This window comes from Anarrhichthys ocellatus, unplaced genomic scaffold (genome assembly GCF_004355925.1).
Source record: "Anarrhichthys ocellatus isolate YVR2014 unplaced genomic scaffold, GSC_Weel_1.0 scaffold4, whole genome shotgun sequence".
In the NCBI taxonomy this organism is placed as follows: domain Eukaryota; kingdom Metazoa; phylum Chordata; class Actinopteri; order Perciformes; family Anarhichadidae; genus Anarrhichthys; species Anarrhichthys ocellatus.
Genome location: NW_022280034.1, coordinates 14,067,561 through 14,088,340, shown reverse-complemented (window position 1 = coordinate 14,088,340; position 20,780 = coordinate 14,067,561). Strand labels below are relative to the sequence as shown.

General features: G+C 42.5%; 1 protein-coding gene across 1 annotated transcript in view; it reads left to right on the top strand.

Annotated features, from left to right (window-relative positions):
• rab26 (RAB26, member RAS oncogene family) overlaps positions 1-20,780 on the top strand; it is a 70,876-nt gene that overhangs the window by 23,230 nt on the left and 26,866 nt on the right. The window contains exons 3-5 of the mRNA XM_031842633.1: positions 6,292-6,333; positions 8,431-8,497; positions 19,165-19,217. Coding sequence (XP_031698493.1) covers positions 6,292-6,333; positions 8,431-8,497; positions 19,165-19,217 — 162 coding nt within the window. The remainder of the gene's footprint in view (positions 1-6,291; positions 6,334-8,430; positions 8,498-19,164; positions 19,218-20,780) is intronic.

Here is a 20,780-nt window from a genome sequence, read left to right as displayed (position 1 = left end):
TCATTATCGAGCAGCAATGCAGGTTGCTGCTTATATGAGAGGGCAATAGCAAGAGGCCGGGGATGTCTGTGTGGGAAATCCAGCTGGAGGTATGAGTCTTCACAAAGTTTGAATTTTAACTTTGATTTAAGTTCCTAGTGATGACAAGTGTGTGAGTTGTTTGTGCATGCAAAGATGGAATTCCACCATTTTCAGAAGCACTGGACAAAGATGGTGTGGACCTGGGCCCGGATTTATCCAACATCTCAGTATTTGTGCTGAAAATTAAACTTGGGCTTAAAATACTCATATTTCAGAGTTTGACATAAGATTGATTTATATTGATTTAATTTTCCCGCCCCATATAGCGAGTGCATCTGCCTGTTGGGAGACTGGGACCCTTGATCAATCAATGTAGATACAAAGACCAGGAATTGGTGTATGAAATTTCAACGCAACCCATCAAATGTTTGTTGACATATTTCAGTCTGGGCCAGAAGACAGACATTGCCATTCCTAGAGCCACTCACTACCATCGCTAACAATATATCTGTCAACTATTTTCACTCTGCCATCAGCACTTACAGCAATGGATACATATTTAAACTATGATTTATATAAATGCAGCTTGTGGAAATTAATAGATCTGTGTTATCTGAGGCGCATTAAGAATTATCAAAGATTGACTCTCACTCGCCAAATTGTTGGTATTGACACACAATCGACTTCTAACAGGTTAGGACTAATTTTTATATCAGAAGTACAATAAGAGTCATTTCCTGGGCTAATAAAGTTAATATTTTTTAGAATTTTAGGGCTATTCAGGACTGGATTCCTGCTCTGAGACGCCCACATCTTTGTTTTGTGTGTGTGTGTGTGTGTGTGTGTGGGGGTTTATGTCTACATGAGTACAGGTGTGTTGGTTCACATATGTGTCCTTGTATGTAAAACAAATGCCCAGCCTCTTGTTTGTTTTTCCAGATCAGCAACACAGTATGACACAGGTATGAGCCTTTAGATTCAGTGTAAATGCCACATTAAGCTGGAGATCACTATTATTTTTAATGTGTAACGGTTTGTGTTGTTGTAAGTCAAATCAAACTTTATTTACAGGTTGCCTGTTGACTATGTCAAACAGGAATTTAAAAAAATATTCGAAGACAACACAAATCATATGAGGAGGTCTCTGATCTCAAGTATAACGAGAAAAATATAACACATGGAGCATTATTTCCTATAATTTTTTAATTTCTACACAAAGCCTTCTCCTATCTTCATCTGCTCCTCACAGAGAGCTGACAGATTTCACATCAAAGCTGAAACATTCTGCCGGATGGTGTTGTGTGGACTCACAGTTATATAAACACCCAGCCTACACACAGTGCCGCTAACATCTTTACGCCGGTGGAAAGTACAACACTAGTAACACTTTTGTGTCCCTGTAGCACTCCATCATCGACCCCTGTTAGCCCTGCTTCCATCAGACTTTAACACAGACATCTCAGTTGACTCCTACATAAAAAGAACCCACAAAAACCTGCGTAATTCAACAAACTACCAGTGAGTCAGAATAACCATTTCTGTTCACTTATAATGGCCCTGAAATATTCGCTCCTAGCAGCTGAATAGCAAATGGTTTTGGAATGGCTGCACCTGTAAATCTCACCCAGTGTTTCATTTGCTTTTCAACTTCAGCTTCCTCTTTTTTCATTACACATATGGGTAATGTACAACGTGGTTATTATTTCTAGTTGTATGGAAAAAAAAGAAATTGTTGTATCAGATCCCGATAAGTTCCCCAATGAAGAATCAGGACAGTTGAACCCAGGAAATAGTTGTTGCCCAATGTGCTGGCTGTGAGTAATGCTTCCTTGGTGGTAGTTCAGGGTTTAAGTGTTAAGCGGGTCTTTTTCTTGACCTGTGCTCTCCTCAGACACTTCTATCGGACACATATTCCCTCTTTGGGAGACAGTCAGACATGGGATGTTGTGAGGGCCTGGTTGTGGCACACTATGAGGTCAGCAAGGCTAAGACTAAGTGGCTTTAACCTCCTGGCCCCATTGGGGAAGAGACTGCAAAATTGGTGGCCTGCAGTTTTGGTCTGACCCATGGTCATGGCCTTGTAGTTGATTGATGGAAGGGAATTCAAGCACTCAGTTCAGACCACTGAACACTGCAGCCCTGTAATAATAAAGCCAAAGGGCTGTGTTGGTATGGGCGTGTGGTCAGGTCCCCGGTGAGATGTAAAAGGATCTAGTAAGTCAAATGCAAAAACACTTCAAAGCAGTTTACAATTTAATCAGGAAGTATTTTGCAGCTCTGGAAAGTTATGACGACAACGACAGATATTTTATTTAGTAGAAATATGCCGTTCACGTTACGAAGTGATCCAGCTGGAATTGTGCTTGCACGTATTAAGTCCTCCACATTAAATGACAAAATGTGTTTTTGTCCTCGCCCTCTCGAGGGACAAAGAGGCTTTTTCTGATCTGTCGGCAGGACGACAGACATTGTCAGTACCTTCCAAAAAAAATCTTTTTTTATGATACGAGTGGTGCGGTTAAGGTTTGGTCAAGTTAAGGCACAAAAATTACTCGTGGTTTGGATTAAAGTTACTTTAGTTAAAGGGAAGCTTCGTTGTCACGGTTGTAATACCAAATGCTTGGTTAAGGTTCGAAGACGAGGTTGATTAGAGAAACCAGGGTTGACGGTCTGCCGGAAAATTAAACCAACAGAGGTTTCCTGTGTTGAAGTCCAATATTTTGTCTACTCATGATTCCAACGGCTGCTTGAGGGCTTTGTCACTTGAATGCAAACTTGCCATTTTGGGGCACTTGCTGGAACAGTTGATACTGTCTTCTGCTTGGGAAGAAAGTCTCCTGTTTTATCAAAAGTCAACTTTTTTGTTGGAGAACCCTTAATGCTGTTGCACTCAGTGGCCTTGGCGGAGTGACTGTGATTTTCAAGCAGGGCTGGTGTCCGTCTGAAAGCAACCTTAGGCTTATAGAGAAAAATTAAAAAAACGTTATGCATTGCAACTCTTGAGTTTTGGTGCTGGGTTAGGCTAGAAAAGCCATTGATGGAGCATCCTTCTTACATGTAATAACATGTATTTCATTGAGCTGCTCAGAAATGAGGGAGTGTCTCAGATTGCTACAGTAACTAACGTTATAATCTGTAACCCTCTCTCAACATCCATCATAAAAGACTTCTCCTGAGCTTCTATGGGCATATACTTTTCTGCGCTGCAAAACCTAATTGTTTGTTTCCAGAGGCTGCCCTTGGGCAGTTACTCTTTCAAGGCTTATATTGCAGTAAACATGCAGCAAATGCTTCTTCGAAGATGTTAAGTGTTTCCCCATTTGTAAGGTAAACCAACTGTAATTCACTGTGCCCCATGCAATATGGATGAAATGCATTAAGAATGAGGGAAAGTACATTGCCTGCGATTGGGCCAATTGCTCAAGGCTTCAAACCCACCAACACACCCTCTGGATCTACAATTTGATTTGAAGGCAGAGAACTGGATGCAAACCTAAAGGAACTTTTGGAGCAGGTGATGCATCATTCAACAGGGTGACCAAATAATTTAGGCTTTATTTGCTCTTGTGATTGCCTTATTTTCACACGCACACTCTGTGCTGAGCCACTTGCCTGCAGGGTCGCTCCAGCCTGTGATTTGGTACTCGGGTTTTAATATAGTCCACCTCAACCTAGCCAGCAGTTATTCAATTCAGTTTGATGGAATGCAATTTTGCGTGTTACGTGCGTGTATGTTGACATGCTTTTTAACGTAGACTGCCTCCCACTGTACCCTCCTCCTACAATATTCAGCTGCTTCTATCACGAGTTCACTTGCTTTCTTTCATGCCGAGGTCTTCTTTTTGTCTGACCTGCCCACTGTGGGTAGTTGGGTTTGAGAGGAGATGCCACCTCAATTAAAAAAAAAAAAAGGCTTTTTCAACTGCGAGTGAAAAGCAATCATAACTTAAATTTCTCTGCTGAGTATGGGCCAACAGATCAGGTGTCTCCAGACCCCAAAAGATTTTCATCTGGGATTTTGATGCAGTTGTCTGACCAACCTTCACTTTTGGAGAGAGTGAACTATAAACTTCAATTCATGTCACATTCATCTTACTTGTTGTAACGGGTTCTTCACTTAGAGGAAAAAAAAGACTTCCTTCCATCCATCCATTATCCGTAACCACTTATCCTATTCAGGGTCGCAGGGGGGCTGGACAGTAATGGACTATTGGTCGGCTTGTTAACACTCAACTCTAAGAGAAAATGCTAAGCCTTTTTACCATAGTTTCTGTTCCCAAGATGTGCACACTGTATCCTCGGCACTGGTGTCAGGGTATATGAGTATGAGAGCAACTTAAGTACAAAATCTGCAAAAAAGTTATTGTATTCGCATTAATGGGTCCAGGGGGGGACAAACATGCAGACGTTTTAAACTGTTGAGTCATTTGAGTGTGGATAACACAGTGGTTAACCTCCAGGTCTGAAAAGGGAGGCCATTGCGGAAGTGACCTAAACTTGCATTCTTTCTACAGGCCAGCAGGGGGCGACTCCTCTGGTTGCCAAACGAAGTCCGATCGTATAGAAGACTATGAGAAACTTACTCTACTTCTCACTTGATTTACTACCTCAGTAATCATTTTAAACATAAGTTTATGGTCTTAATCTCTAGTTTTAAGTCTTCTTCAACACAGCATGATGTTCATTTAGTAAATGATGGTCCCAGTAAAATAGACCATAAAGCAGAGTATGTTTTAGGATGGGGCTACCTTGTGATTGACAGGTCAGAGTTGTCGTTGTTTTCGTCTTACCACTTTAACCCTTTCACAGTGTGTTTTCAGTTCATAAACAGTGATTGTAACATTTTGGTTGCCTAGGAATGTGTTCATTCAGCGTTCGATTGTACTAAGTTCCACCTTCTTGTATCACTTCTAATTGCAAAAAGCGAAGATTGGTGACAGCCAAAAACTAAGATGGCGACGGCCAAAAGGCCAAACTAGAGACCTCAAAACAGCAGTCTACAGACCATTGGTTGTCATCACTGTGAATACATCCACTTCTTATATACAGCCTGCGAGATACCATGTACTTTAGATTTTTTTAAAAAAACGTGTCTTTATAGTTGTGCATTTTAGGACTAGAAAAGAAAGCAACCTCCAAACTGTTAAGATGGCGAGTATCACTCTAACTTGAACTTGATTCTGCGTACGTAGTTCCCCCGAGATCTTCATCCTCTGCCCAACAGAGACCTCAGAGCATGTGACTGAATTGCAAATCTCTGGTCTAATCCTCCAAGGAACAGTGTATGCAGCGTTAGCATCTGCATGCAGAAATTCTGCCAGCCTGATCTGCTTCATCCTGAGAGGCAGATATCGGATGACTGTCAGGATAAAGCAAATCTGTAATGCGTCCAGGGATCATCATCCTCATCAAGGCACAGACGCAGGCAGCAACAGCATCCCAGCAAGCCAGTAACGGACAGCGATGTGCGTCGGATTTCACAACAGGATAACAAAACTCGTTTAAAATGCAGAGACACACGTGTTTCGCGCTTGCACCAGTTTAAACCTGTCTCTCTGTGAAAACACAGGGCTGTTGATATTCCCACCGGGTCCTGACCGAGGCTTTGTGCTCATCAATCTTGTTTGCCAATCGCATCACATGCCGTGTAATGATAGATGGCAAAGTTAGATCTGCCCTCTATTTGGTAAAATAGATTAGCTGCTTCAACTGGTGACGGTCAAGTTGGTGTCATTTTGAAAAGGTCCATACGACCAATTATTTTCCCCATGAAAAGATATCACAGAGGTATTGGAATGCTATTTTGTGTGTGTGTGTGTGTGTGTGTGTGCGTGTGCGTGTGTGTGTGTGTGTGTGCGCGTACGTGCACACTATGCGTAACTGCTTGGCAGCTACGGTGTTGGTAAATGATGCAACTCCCTGAAACAAAGGTCTTCCTCAAAACAAAAGGTGTGTGTGTGTGTGTGTGTGTGTGTGTGTGTGTGTGTGTGTGTGTGCGTGCGTGCGTGCGTGCGTGCTCATTTGCATAGAACCCTAGACAGTAAGCTATATCCATTCCAAACTCTATTTCCTTTAGAAAAGAGTGTTCCCCGTCGGCAGCCCTTGAAAGCATCGTTATTTTATCTGGTTGTGATGCCTCTGTAATGTTTTGAATAGCTGTTTTTAATCATCTGTGTCAAGTGTCTTTATCACTTTTCTGTTCCTGTTCCCTTGCTTTCTAAAGTTTCTAAAGTTTTTTTTTTTTTAATCATGTTTTCTCTTGTCTTTCAGAATAAAGTAATGAGCATTGATGCCGTGAAAGTCAAACTGCAGGTAAGAACAATATATCTCTTTGAATCTTTTTGTCTTCATCGGCTTTCATTTAGTCAAAGTTATGAACTTGTGCGTTCTTTTTTGAAAAACAAATCACCAGCGACTGTTTCCCAAGGCACACATACCTCCCATACATCTTCACTGCCTGCCGTGGGAGGGCCAAGACGAAGGAAACGATGACTTAATGAGGCCTGAGTTAATCTCTATCAGTCAATTAGCCCGCTGCTCTGCCTGACTGAAGACACGAGGGGGAATAACAGACTTCCCATCAGATTACCAGGCCTGGAAGTTATCAGCAAGAGACAGAGAGAGATGCCGGTGAATCCTCGTCGTTCAAAAACAGCATTAGATACTGTCTGATGGGTTTTTCACCTTAATTACACAATGCTCGTGCTCTCGCTCTCTGCATCTTCCTCATCTTTAATGGATCGGTGTTCATCCATCAGTCATATCTGTCGAATGTGATATTTCAGCTGATTTCCCAGGAACGAGTTGAATGAAAGTTGCAGGCCCATTTTTTAACTTCTTAGAAATTGTGAAACAGAAATTAAATTAGAACATTACAGCAGAGTCCTGCACAGGTCCAGTTTTGCTCCACTATGTTCACCAGATAATCACTAACAGAACAGGTTGCACACTGTGGATTTAGCTGAACATTTTCAGTTGCCTGCTTCATCTGGAAACCAATGAGGGCATCAAAGAGTCGAAATATTAAAGTTGAGGGCCGTGAAACCAAAACAATGAGCTCAAAGATGCTAAAACTGTCCGTAGAGCTGAGGTGACCTGCAGAGCTGTGTGACGTGATAAAATAATCTGCATCAGCACTGCAGCATCTGCATTTTTTTGGGAAAATGTCCTCTTTACCATTTGCTGGCCATGTTTTATGCCTTTGTCCTTGACTTTGTTTTAGGACGCATTCTCTTAGGATGACTTAATTAATTGTAAAGTTGTACTAACTGTAATATTCTGTCTTAAATGATTCCCAGATTAGAACAAAAGACCTGAACTTAAATGTAAAATGTGACAAAGATCCTGTGAGAAAGGGGAAGGGAGAGAGAAATAGCGTGTAGCTTAAAGGAATACAATGGGGGGTCAGATAAAAATGTAAATGCCTTTTAAACGTCCAGTGATCATTGTCAGTGTCATTATCTGTGTCATGAATCTGCCTATGTGAAATAATGAAATTAACAAAGCACAGGTGTTAGTGTTGCAGTGTTGTAAGTACGATAAGGAAAAATGTAAGGTCAGAGTGTTGTTTTGGTCTACTTGGCTGCTGAGCTTACATTCTTACATTGTGTATGTTCAACACACACTCAAATATTTTCCTTACACTGTTGGTTTCTCACCTTTTTTTATTTTTGAAAGGCTAAAAAAAAGGCAACACCTCCCATGTTAAATGCCAAGTCACTCAAACTCAGTCTCCATACACACCTCTTTAGCCAGCCCGTTCTCACTCCAAACTCATCAAATCCAATACGGCAACTTGGTCAGAGGCCTTACCTGTCAAACGATGACGCTCGACATGGCTGTAATTATAGAGCGCTGCAGGAGTTAGTCCTAAAACATGGAAATAAGTCAACATTTTTGAAGCTCTAGTTCCCTCAAAGTCAATGTTTTTATTTTAATGGCTTTTGGGTATATGCCTGAAATAAGGTCTTTGCCGAACAAAGATTTCAACATTTTGTTCTACGATATAAAATACGCCAGTAAATACCCCTTATTATCATTAGGCCTACGTAAACGTTTCTGTGTTGCGTACGTAACGTAGCCTTCTTAACTACGTAACAAACGTACTTATTTTAACCCAAAACACAATCTATAAGAATAAAAGAATATGTTTTGAAAGGTGTATGCATGTAATTGACACATGTCAAACTGAGGGGTGCCTAGAGCATCATAGTTTAGAGACTAAAAACTGCTGTATTTGACGAGTTGGAAGTGAGAAAGGTGCTTCAGCATGTCGAGAAATGGGTTGTTACCGTTGCTAATTGCTCGGACAATGCCGTTGTAGCAAATCAAATAACAGCTGGTTCTCAATGTCATGGTGACTGATGGTGATGATGATGATAAAGATGTCCTCTTGTTTTTCCTTTTTAGATTTGGGACACTGCTGGACAGGAGCGTTTCCGGAGTGTCACACACGCTTACTACCGCGATGCTAACGGTAGGATTCCTCTGTGTTGGTTTCTGTGAGCCTCTTTGATTGTGACTGACATCCTCCCCTCTACTCTCTACTTCCTCCTGACACCGCCAAGCTGCTTCGACTTATGTCTCAGATCTCTTGTTTACTTCAAACGTGTGATTGACATCGACAGTCTCGCTGTAGCAAAATAAACACCCAAGTTGCAACTGATTTGATGGACTTGTGTGTGTGTGTGTGTGTGTGTGTGTGTGTGTGTGTGTGTGTGTGTGTGTGTGTGCAGGCAGGCATACACCAGAGGCTCTGTGAAGTGCAGAAAGGCTAACCACTGGGTGGGAAAATGAGCCAGCCTCTCACACAGCGGGGGGGGGATGTACAGCTATGAGCTATTCCCGTGTGTCTGTGTGAGTTTGTATGTGTGTGTGTGTGTGTGTGTGTAGCAGCAATATCACAAAACAACCCCGCTGAGTACAGATAGCAGTATGCCTCAGGGCCAACCTCAATGAGCAGGTGTTGTGGAACACACACACACACACGCTGCTGTAGCTACATGTATTATCTCAAACACGAAAACCATTCGGCTCATACAAAATAGCAATGTAACAGATGGTTTTATCTTTATGTATGATAAATATCTTTACGTGTGTGTCTGCATGTGTGTGTGTGTACATGTTTGTGTTTAAATGGGTATGCACATGTATAGAATGTGTTTTCACGTTATCTGTAACTCTGTAACTGCTGTGTGTGTGTGTGTGTGTGTGTGTGTGTGAGAGTGAGTGAGTGAGTGAGTGTAGCTGGCCAGTTGCCCGGTGTTATTCCGTTCTGTCAACAGTTTACCCTCGGTGATCTTTAACAAGGCACCCAGGGAGCCCCGAACCAGCTCCTCCGATTTGTCCGTCTGTTACTGACTTTTAAATAAAGCCCATTCGGTCTGACGGGCAGGACCAGGCGAGGAGAAGCAGCCCCAATGCAGCTGTCACGAAAGCAGTCAATTCCTGTGAACTAATGGATGGGTTTGTCCGTGACTCCGACATTGAAATGTAAAGATCCGACAGTCAGAGGACTCTGGCGCGTTTCTCAGCATCGACAGGTAGAAGTGAGCGAGTCCGATGTCTTGAAAAAAAGACTAAGCGATTGCTGTGCCTCGACATTAAATCTATATTCCAAAGCATGACACATCCATTTTGGACACAAACACTGCCAAAAATTCATCATTTAAATACTTGCAAGGAGGTTAAAGTCCGTAGTTATTATTAGTAAATTATTCATCGATCCATGTGAGTGTGTGGCATGGTGCAGTTTTTCCCTCACTAATTATGTAGATTCAAGTTGTTCTTGGTATTTATCATTCTTTTTCATCTCCACTTGAAACAGTAGCCGAGCGAGTACTCTCCGTTCTCTCTGCCACCGAACGGCTCCACCGCCATCTGCTATTAGTTGAGAAAAAGATCTGAGCGCATACGGTGCAAAGCCGAAAAAAAGTGTCCACAAGTCTCAATGACAATGTCAAGTGAGCGGCCTGCCAGCAACAGGAACGTCTCCAGACTGCCGGTGATGTCACGACTCAAGCTAAAAAAGCATATTCTTCAAATGAGTCATAACTCGTAGTCCTTTCTTATGAATACACGTCTGCTTAGCGGGCTCTTTCTCTCGGTTGGAGGCGGATGTAAACACAGCATATTTCATAAGTCATACCTGGCATGAATCATCTGATGCAGAGAGCGAGTATAATAAAAACACCGCAGTGCAGAAAGTCTGGCAGCAAAGATACATGTTTGGCTATTTAAGAAGTTTCTTGGCAATTCCAGCTTCCTGAAATCTTTATCTTGTTATTAATATTAGTAATATTGCCACTTAACACAACCTGTTAATCGCTTAGATCTTGAAATGCTAAAACAAAGTCATGAGGGGGCAAGCAGGAGAAGTCCATCACGCAAGTCAAAAACCAAAGCAAATGTCAAAATGACAATCCACGCTGTTTGTTGTAAATGTTCAGCAAAGGTTCCACACCGAGTTTGTGATTTAACTTTGACCTAATTAGGTCATACATTGTGCACACACTCACTTTTCCTGTTCAGTGAGGGATGACCTACGACACACAGCTGTAGGATTATAAAGAGCAAGATAGTCCGCTCAGCGTCACATGCGAAACTAAAAAGAAACGTTGACGTTGATGTCGCGTGAGTCGATTGTGCTGTGAGTCACATGAGTCATTCGTAAAGTTAACGTCAACCACGCTCTTTTTCCTAAACCTAATTTAGTGGTTTTGTTGCCTAAACCTAACTTCCTGTGAAGTTTATTTTGAAAAGACACTATGCATGAGTGGAAACTGCAGCTGACAACCTCGGAAGCGTTCAAATGTTACAGTAATGTAAAAAGCATTTAATGATATCCCAAATTGATACTTTGCCCTAAACCAGCTATTGCAGCTACTATTTTCTTCCAGCTTTGGCCCCAATCTCTGCTGTCATCAAACCCTTAATGAGAAAGTAAGACGATCTGGACAGTGAATGCAAATAAGCTGGTTGTTGGCCCATCTGGTGTACAGGGCGCCACGTAGGTCCAGAACCCCCCTTCCCCCCCCCCCCCCCTTCCCCAATGGAGCTGACAGTTTGCCATTCCAACAGCATGGAGCCAAACCACAGGCTGTTCAAAAAGAGGAAAAGCAGACCCAGTGGGGGAGACAGGTAATGAAGGGGAACAGACGGGAAAGGGAGGGACAGAGATGTAAAATAAGAGAGAGGATATTGAGAGATTGAGTGGGACAAGGTAAAAGATGAAGGAAATATTATGAAAGATACATTTTATCTATCAAATCACTAAAGGAAACATGTTCAAATATGCAAACCACCTGTCTTTAGCTCTCCAGGCTGGCTGAGGCTGGGAGCCAAAAAACAAAAACAAAAGGCAACTGCTGGACGAATCCCCCAACGTATAGAGAAAGAGAGCAGGAGACATTATAGGATGGAGAGAAATCATTATAGAGCTTTTAATGGAAGCTCGCCCTGTAATGAAGTGGCATTCGGCCTCAATAGAAGGCTGCACCCTATAAAGAGTACAGGAGGAGTTCAAGGTTGTCAAGAGCGCTCTCAGGTAAAAGAAGAAGGTGAGCAGCTTTAATCCAGCCCCTTCATGCACTTATCCTTCATGACCAATGATGTGCTACTTAATGTGTTCCTTAAAGTATAGTTTTGAAACAATTTTATTTGTAAGGAATCACCAAGTGAACAGCCTGTCTCCACCATCCCCTCTGTGAGAGCAGTCACTTTCTGACATAGATACACCACATGTTCAAGGGATGGACCTTTCAGCTTGAAATTAAACTCCTCTAATGTCCTTTTACCATTACCATTATCGCAGGAAGTAAAAAAAACATGATGAATGTTAAGAAACCGAGTTAATACATTTCACAGCACAAGAAATGCCTGCCTTACACGTGGATGCTTCAAATGGTGGTGTATAGGATTAAAAGGGTTGCCCCGCGCTGTGTATCTCAGAACGAGGAGCTTTGGCTGCTTTGTTTCCCTATTAATGGCCTCCATCGGAGTCGGCATCCGACTCCCTCTCCCTTAGATAGCTTCAGTTCCACCAGCGTCTGTAACTAAGTGGATATCCTCACAGAGGGTTTCTTTTATCCTATTGTGAAAAAGAAAGGGGAGGTATTCCTTGAGGTTTTCTGTCTATATTCTAAGCCAAGTGGGGATTCGAACCGCTCATTAATTTCTTCAAAGTGAAACTATAAAGGAAGTGTTGTTTTTGAAGTTAGGCAGGTGCATAGGAAAGTCACCCTACCTTAAGTTGTTGATTATTCTAGACCGAGACAAAACAGCAATCAATAACGATTCTACAACTACAGCTCCCAGGTCGTTTGGCTAGTGTGCGGTGTCTAAGACTCGTGGGTGTCGTATAAGGCTGCAATGGTTTGCGTATTCATGCTGAACCGTCGTGGTACGGGGGTCGCGGCAGAATACATTGTATGTAGATTGACACAATACAAATTAATATAGGTCACATGTAGCCCACAGCTAACAGAATCCATGGCAATTAATCATCCTGATAACGTTCCGCAAAGCATTATGGGAGCTGTGGTCCCAAAACCTAGTTAGACTCCTAGTCTATTTCAAACCGATCACCAGGGGCTGGTAAAACCAGGCGGTTGTGCTGTGTCCAGGTACTTCACACGTAATGGGCAGCGCTCTACTAATAATAGCTACTCACCTCTTGCTTCGACCTGTTGTCGACTCTGAACGCCACAAAGCCACCCACATGGCGGAAATGAGCAAAGGACAGGAGAAGATAGAAAAGTCGTGACAAATGGTGACTGTGGGTCTCACAGTGACTACATCAACTGCATATCGAATCAGTGTCATTACCTCATTATGTCGCCGCCCTGCTCTGCCTCATCCCATGCTGCCTGTATCATCTTTTATTCCCTCTATTCCATCTTCTTGGGTCAGTACTTTCATCACTAATGAGCGACTGGAGGGCCTTAATCGGCGGCAGCGGAGGATTGTGGGGGCGAAGCCTGTCCCCTCTGAGGCGGGAGGATGGACAGCGGCAGAGGAGAGCTGAGCGGAGGGGTGAGGGAAAGTGATGGAAAAGAAGAGATGGAGGGAAGAGGAAAAGGGAAGGAGGGAGATGGATGGAGAAGAGGGATTGGAAACAAAACATTGGAGGTATTGCTCCACTAGCCGTGAGCTGTGCGATCCGTCATCGAGCTCTCTCTGTGTCTTTTTCATGCGCACACAGACACACACGCCTTTCTAGCTTCCTGCTTATTAAAACGGACGTGCAAGGTCAGAGAGAAAGGCATTTTTGAGGGTTTATTCTCTGGCATCTGTGTGAAGTGAGCTGAGAGGAGGTGTGTGTGCACGCTAATGTATCTCCCTGCTTCTACTCCCCATTGAGCTAATTGTCCATACAGTATAATATCCGTCTCACTTAATCGCCTTCAGATATTGATCCAGCTATGATATTCCGCATGCTTTACCTGTTCATTTCAGTTCAGTTCTCTTTAACGTTTATCCAAAAAGGACTGGCTTCAAACATTAAGCTGTCACTACGCCTCGCGAGTTTAGTCATCGCTTGTCGTCGGGATTGAGCCGCCCCCTTTCTAAGATGGAGGCCGTAGAGTGGAGCCCTGTGGGCCGTGCTTAGCTAGCAGAAGAGGTAGAAATGACAACTGCTGCTGGAGCTGTCACAGGAATAATGAAGGTGATGGAAGGACGGGGACGCCGGTAGCAATTTCCGATGCACACTCTCGTTTTTTCATACAGCGACATCAATGCTGGGGCAGCAACTTGCCTGAGGGCATAAAGTGAAACTCATCAGTCAGATATCACACACACACAAACACTGGCTTTTCATTAGTAGATGTACTGTGGAGCAAGGTGTGTTTTTCATTTTCAAGGTACTAATGGAGCAGACGAGGGACTTTTGGTACTTAGCTGCTGTTTGCAAGTTGATAGAAGTATTCTGGCAGCAGTTTTAATGCCCATGTGAGTCGATCTGCAAAAGTCACCTCTAAACCCCAACTCTATGTTTGTCACAATAGGGAACTTCTCTCAAACTGCAGAAGAAGCACTCGTATGCTTTACTAAAAATACTGTGACGAACTGTTGTAGCTTACAGTAGAAGGGCTATCAATAAGACAGACAAAAAGTACTGCATTTCATTTTTTACTGAAGTAAAAGTACATAAGTATTGTCAGCTAAAAGTACTTAAAGGATTAGTTAGCCATAGACATTTTGGGAAATATACTTATTTGCTTTCTTTATGAAAGCTACCACTGCATGCTAAATATGAAGGTGCCAGCCGGTTATTAGCATCGAGTGGCACAAATAATAGAAGCAGCGTGAAACAGCTACCCTGGCTCTGTTTTCAAAAATGCCTCTGTAAAAACTGCACGCTTTGTCTTTTTTTACAGGGAGTTTCATGCTGGCATAGGAGATGCAGCGATTGCAATTTTGACCCTCCGATTTTGATTTTAAGAACTATATTTGACGTCAAGCCTCCAGACTTTCTTCACCACCATCCCCGAAAAATAATTTCCCGAAGTCAGTGTTAACTGTGAAAAGTTCTCTTTGAGTCTCCAGTGCTGCTTACCTGACAACCTCAAGGTAATGACAAGACTCCAGGAAGCCACTGCGCCCGTCCAAGAAATAGTGTCTCTAATAAGCCTCCATAATGTCCTTTTTATACTTCGGTTTTTATTTGTTTTAAACAAACAACACAGGGCATATAAATTAGGGAGCTTCAAAAGCTCTGATAGGTCAATTATTTAATTATTTAACCTTTTTTAATCTCTTGCCCCCTGCTCTCAGTCTTTATGCTATTAAGCTAAGATAACCATCACTTGGCTTTAGCTTCATATGTAGCGGACAGACATGAAAGTGATATCACTCCTTTCATCCAACCATCCATATTTCCCAATGAATGTAGCTATTGGAAAGAGCTTTTTCACCCTGGAGATTTAGCGAAATAGAAATTTAAAGCAGCGAAATGGAAATAACTATATTACTATATTCCACATTTTGTGTGATTTCTTGTTAATCTGTGATATTGTTTTTGCCTGTAATACTCCTTTGGTTTAGGATGCCATCACTCCCTCTCTCTATGCTGTCAGCCCGTCATATAAAGGTAGAAACTGGCTGATACTGTGCTGCGTGTTGTGGTTAAGTACTTCTGGACCACATGATTTTAGAGTCAGTAAAACCCAAAGTCAGATTATCATCTTAAAGATGATGGATGGCAGTGCTCTTTATGGATCACTTCACTCCATCAAACTGCAACCTTTCCTGCTCAGAGCTTCCTGCAGGTGCTTTGATCGTCAAGGGAGTCGTGGCTCACAAAGTCAAATCCTGTAGGCGTCAATGTGTGTAGTGTTGGTGTGCTGGAGGGTTACATGTGGGTTGAAAGTTTTGTTGTTCCGTTTCCAGGAACATGGAGCATAAAACACAATATCAAACAAAAATATAAATACAATATTTTCACTGGCCATGACAACTACTTTTATTAATTGGAATAAACAATGTTACTGTCATTTTAATACCATTTGTTGCATCTAATATAATAAATAATAGAATAGAATAATACAAGTACAACCTTTCAAAGAGCAATACACTTTTAATTCTTGAGACATTTGAATGTGAAAGAAATATAAAAAAATTCTAGGTAAACAAAACACGCATGTAAACACAACGGCCAATCGTTTGGGCCGAATGACATGATTGGATGCCTGATTGGACTGACTGCCTGCGCTTATTCTGCCTGTGCAGTCATTGCACATCACCACAAGAGGCTAGCTTGACATCTGTGAGTACTAACAATAGTCATGTTTGTTGTTTATGTTCACATTGATATGTTTACGTTTTTAATGATAATATTGGGGGTGTGGCTTTGGAGGGAGGCCGAAAGTGATGGGTGTTTCCTACTTTCTCACTCGATTTAGCGACTTTTTGAGCTAGTGCTGCCAGCTACTTTCATTGGAAAAGAGTTGGCAACACTGAGCTGGGTTTTGGGTGTGATATTTTTTTATAATCTACTTTACGCTGGTTTCTCCACTGTCACCTACCAAACAACCTGGCCTTAAGTGGTTTGGATCTGCCGCCTTTGCTTATCGCAGAACAGCCACTAGTAGCACAATTGGTTGCGTTTCAGGAAAACGCATCTCGTTTGTTGCAGTGCTGCTTTTGATCATAAGAAAAAAAGTTTTTTATATATCTATATATATATATTTATTAAAACAGCCATTATTACTAAATTCTAGAGGAATGCACTTTATATTCTCCGTCAGCCTCTTTCATTAGCATATTCTTTTGTCATGATGGTCTCGTCTCTCCGTTTCCCGGTGAGGTTAAAAGGCCGATCCATCAATATGTCTATCTCCCTTTGCACGGTTAATGTTACTCACCTTCTTGTCTCTGCCTGTCTGCATTACCTGCAGTCCTTCTCTCACCATCACCGCCTTCTATATTCTTCTGTCTCTCCCTCTGCCCTTGGGCTTGACTTCTTCCGTCTTTCAAAGTACTGTCTGTCTGTCCCGTACGTTCTGATTTGCAACCACAATGCAACTGCCTGCAATGACGAAACCCTCTGCGTCTCCACTGCTGTGGAAAAGTTCCCTAGCATTGTCTAGCTTGTGCGACGTAATTGGATTAGGGGAGGGTGAAAGACAACAACTCTTTGTGGTTTACTCAGATTTTCTGGTGAGTGATAAACACAAGAACCACGCGAGAGGAAATTAACTCATGGGGCAGGTCATCTCTCTCTCTCTCTCTCTCCCTCCCTCTCTCCCTCCCTCTGTCTCTTTTTCTTTACTCAATGTGTTTTCTCAGTTTGACACAGCCGGGCCACGCTCACTGTGATAACAACTCATTAAACACCCTTCACGGACTTGTCTGGCTGGAAGAAACAAACAAATGGAGGGCTTAATCCAAAATAGATTGGTGAAAATGCGGCCACGGTTGAGGGGTGGAGAGGACCGAGAGGGAAGAGGAAGTAGACGTAGGGGTTAGAAAACTGTGTTGGAATGAGGACGGGGAGTGATGTCAGTAAAGGAGAAGATGGTGCCGTGGATGTAATTAGCTTAGGGCTAATCATCCCGAGTGAAAGTTGATCCAGCTGAGAAGATGAGTTACAATTGCCCTGGTAGGTGTAATGAGTTTTTCTGTCTGACAGAGCTTTATGACGCACGCCCTCCAGCTTGTGCTGAAAAACACCTGAGGTGATATTATTCTGCATGGCAGCGTGATACACTTGGAGGTAATTAGAATTCACATGGGTGGTTAATGTGTGATACTAATGCTGTGTTCAATGGTAGTGCTCAGCACTTTGCTCAGCTAGCAGTTTTTCTTTCAAAGGTCAAACAAAAGGACATGTCGTGCTTTTGATTTATTTAACACATTTACATCATTTGTTGCAAATTTGCGACTAAAGAGTGGCGCAGTTCTGAGCAAAAACTGTTTTATGGTATGAAATAATGGCATGAAATAATCCGAACAGGGCATACATTCCCCAACGCTCCACCAGCTCTAAATCGGCATTAAAATACCCACAGTGCTCGACAAAGATAGGATACATGTGTCTTACAATGTAAATAAATCTTGGGGCTGCACCAAGATCTGAATATGCACCAAAAGACAAGTCCACATATATAAATCACAAAAACGTTTGTGCCTTCCAAAACCTTAATGAAATGAACATTACAGCAAAGATTCATCAACAGATTTCTGATCTGTCACCTCAGTGTTAAGGTTTGGTCAGATTTAAGCAACCGAAACTACCTCAACAGTCTTAACACGAGATCCATGCAGTAGTTGTTCCAGAGCTTTCTATCGGATCACCACATATTTGTCCATTTGTCATGGAATTGTAGAAACTCTAATTTCCTGTCCTCTGAGCACTTGAAGGACTTCAAGAGTGAAAGTCCATTCTTGACCTTTGAAACAACAGTTGACAAAACAATCTCGCAACAATGCCCATTGAGTTTCTGTAGCTACTCACAGGTAGGGAAAGGTCATGGTAATGGATCAAAGAAGCCAATGCTGACGTTTGGCAGGAGACAGGATGCATTTAGATGTCTTACCAGACCTCAGTAGGTCTTCATCTCTGCTCTTGAGGCTACATTTCCCACTTTTAGCATAGCACACCAGCTTTTCATCAAATTTTTCTTTAAAAAAACTGTCCATTGTGACTAAGTTATATGACGCAATCCAAAATATGTCTTTGAACCAATGACCGATCCTGATGTTTTTCTGGTGCGGACAGTCGCCTATGGCCTAACTAAATCTTACATCTTTTAATTTTGAAGATTTCTTGCGAATGCAAATTTTGAGATCTTAGCTCCGAGTGTCTTTTGCTTTTATGGGGGTACTGACCTTCCTTTCTTGCATTGTAGACCATAATGGCAAATGGGAAAGGGCTTGAAATCACACTCCCAGTACTGCAGTATTTACCATAAGTAACTAACATTACTATTTGTAAGCAAAATCTCATAAAAACAGCATGTTACAGAAAACCGTCCTGAAGAGGCTTCTTTCATTTTGTTGATTATTGTTTTGGCATGCTGCTGTCTTTACTGTGTAGGCGACGTTGATACTGTAGGCGTGAAATAACATCAGCAATCAATGCAAATGTTTGTTTGTCATTGCTAATAGATACAGTAACTCTGTTGCTGGATGAAAAGCTTTTCATATAACTACAAGGAGACTGAAAATAAATGGCTTCACAGGTTTGCTGCTTGTGACAAACTCTGGCAGAATTACAGAGCATGTTATTTAACAGGCTAAGGATGAAAAGCAAATGATGCTGTGAAAGATAATTGGAATGAGAATACAGGAAGACTTCTCTTGTTATGTTGTGTGATGCCATGATTCATCACAACCTTGAGCCATGTTCACTTGCATGTTTTCCATTTCATTCTCAGGTCCTCGCGCTCTTCTCACTCTTCGTCAAGCTTTATGATATTCCCACAGCAGCGTGGCACTGACACTGGTTATGATCAGTGTTTGTTAAATTAGTCACTGTGGCTATTCGGGAATATGTAAAGTATGGATTGATAATCGCCAGCATGTTGCACATGTGCATTCTATTATCGGTTGCTAATGACTCTCTAAATCAGATCACTGATTGTGGTTGGAACAGTCAGGTACAGGAACATTGCTAATGTTTTTACTTCTCTCTTTCCTCAGCTCTCCTCCTCCTCTATGACGTCACCAACAAAGCATCCTTCGACAACATCCGGGTAAGAACAACCACACTCGGACTTGTCTGTTCACCACTTATCCCCCCTGTATTCCCTTCTTTGATAGAACTGCAGTTATTTAATGTTGATTCATTTATACCACACCTCCGGGTGTCCACGAGTCCCTGCCTCAAGTCAAGGAGTTAAAGTACTGTATTGATGTCTTCTCCATGTGTGAGAGTAAAATGGAGCATGAGGTCGACAGATAGGTTTGTGCGTTAGCAGTAATGTACACGTTGGACCAGACCGTTGAACTCAAAGCGATCAATCTACTTTCCGACCCCACCTATGGTCATGAGCTTTGGGCAGTGACCGAGCGGCCAAAATTAGTTTCCTCCCTAGTTCGGCTGGGCTCAACCCTAAGGCCGGGTAAGGACCTTGGAATAGATCCGCTTCTCCCTTTGCATTGAAAGGAGCGAGTTGAGGTGGTCCGCACATGCGATAAGGGTGCGCTGGAGGGATTATATGTATCATCTGGTTTGGGTAAGCCTTGGGATCCCAGAGGAAGAGCTGGAAGACATTGCTGGGGAGAGGGATGTCTTGGCTGGGGATGCACCGAGTCAGCTCTTTCAGTCCTGATTCCTGGGCTTTGGGTATCGGCCAATACAGAGTACCAGTCTGATACCAGTGTTTAATTAATAAGCTCTTTGCCTGGGATCATTTTTTAGCAATCCAATACCAGAGCGGCCCATTACACTGATACCCGCTCCAGCTGTTTGGGTCAGTGTCCGTGCATCTCTTGTCTGGACTATCCAGATAAGAGGCGGAAAATTTAATGTAGTGGCTATTTTGTATATTAACAATGTTCAGGACTATTTCCACTCTTTATACCAGCAATACCTTGTCTGGTTGCCTGAATTGAGAGGGTGCAATGATTCATGGGTCCTTGCAATCACTGAAAGAACAATTTCAATGATACCTAGTGCTACATACTCATTCATTGCCCCTCTAATATGTAGATGACGGTGCAGGTGAATGGTTTGAGAGCTCTGTAGATTCATGTTGTCTGACACAAATTGTAGGTTAGTATAATTCTTTGGACAACAAGACCATCAATCCTATGCTGCATAATGTTGAATGATTCCCCCTCATGTAAACAAAGCAGAAACATAAATTCTTTTGCACAAGTTAGGATAGTGCTCACACTGAAAGTCTTTCTTCCACTGGACGTGCAGTTGAATCCAAAAGTTCTCCAAGTGATGCGTAGAGGTCCCCCTGTGCTCGTACTCGCAGCAGGGTTCGGATGATGAACGATGACCCCAGTGGCAACGAATGATTATAGATTAGAGCTCACTTTTTCATCAAATGGAGCCATCTCTTTGTAGTTGCAACATGTCTCTGCTCCTACTGTGATTTTCCGGCCATCTCCTGCCCCATTTGGTGCCTCTCCCCTCGTCCTATGTCTGCGCACTACTCTCCTTTGATTAATGCAGAGTGAAGTTAAAGGCAGAATATGGCCATTACAAGAGTGTTTCTCACGCATAAAGGAGAGTAATGGCTCCATATCTGGAGACTGTGTGTGTGTGTGTGTGTGTGTGTGTGTGTGTGTGTGTGTGTGTGTGT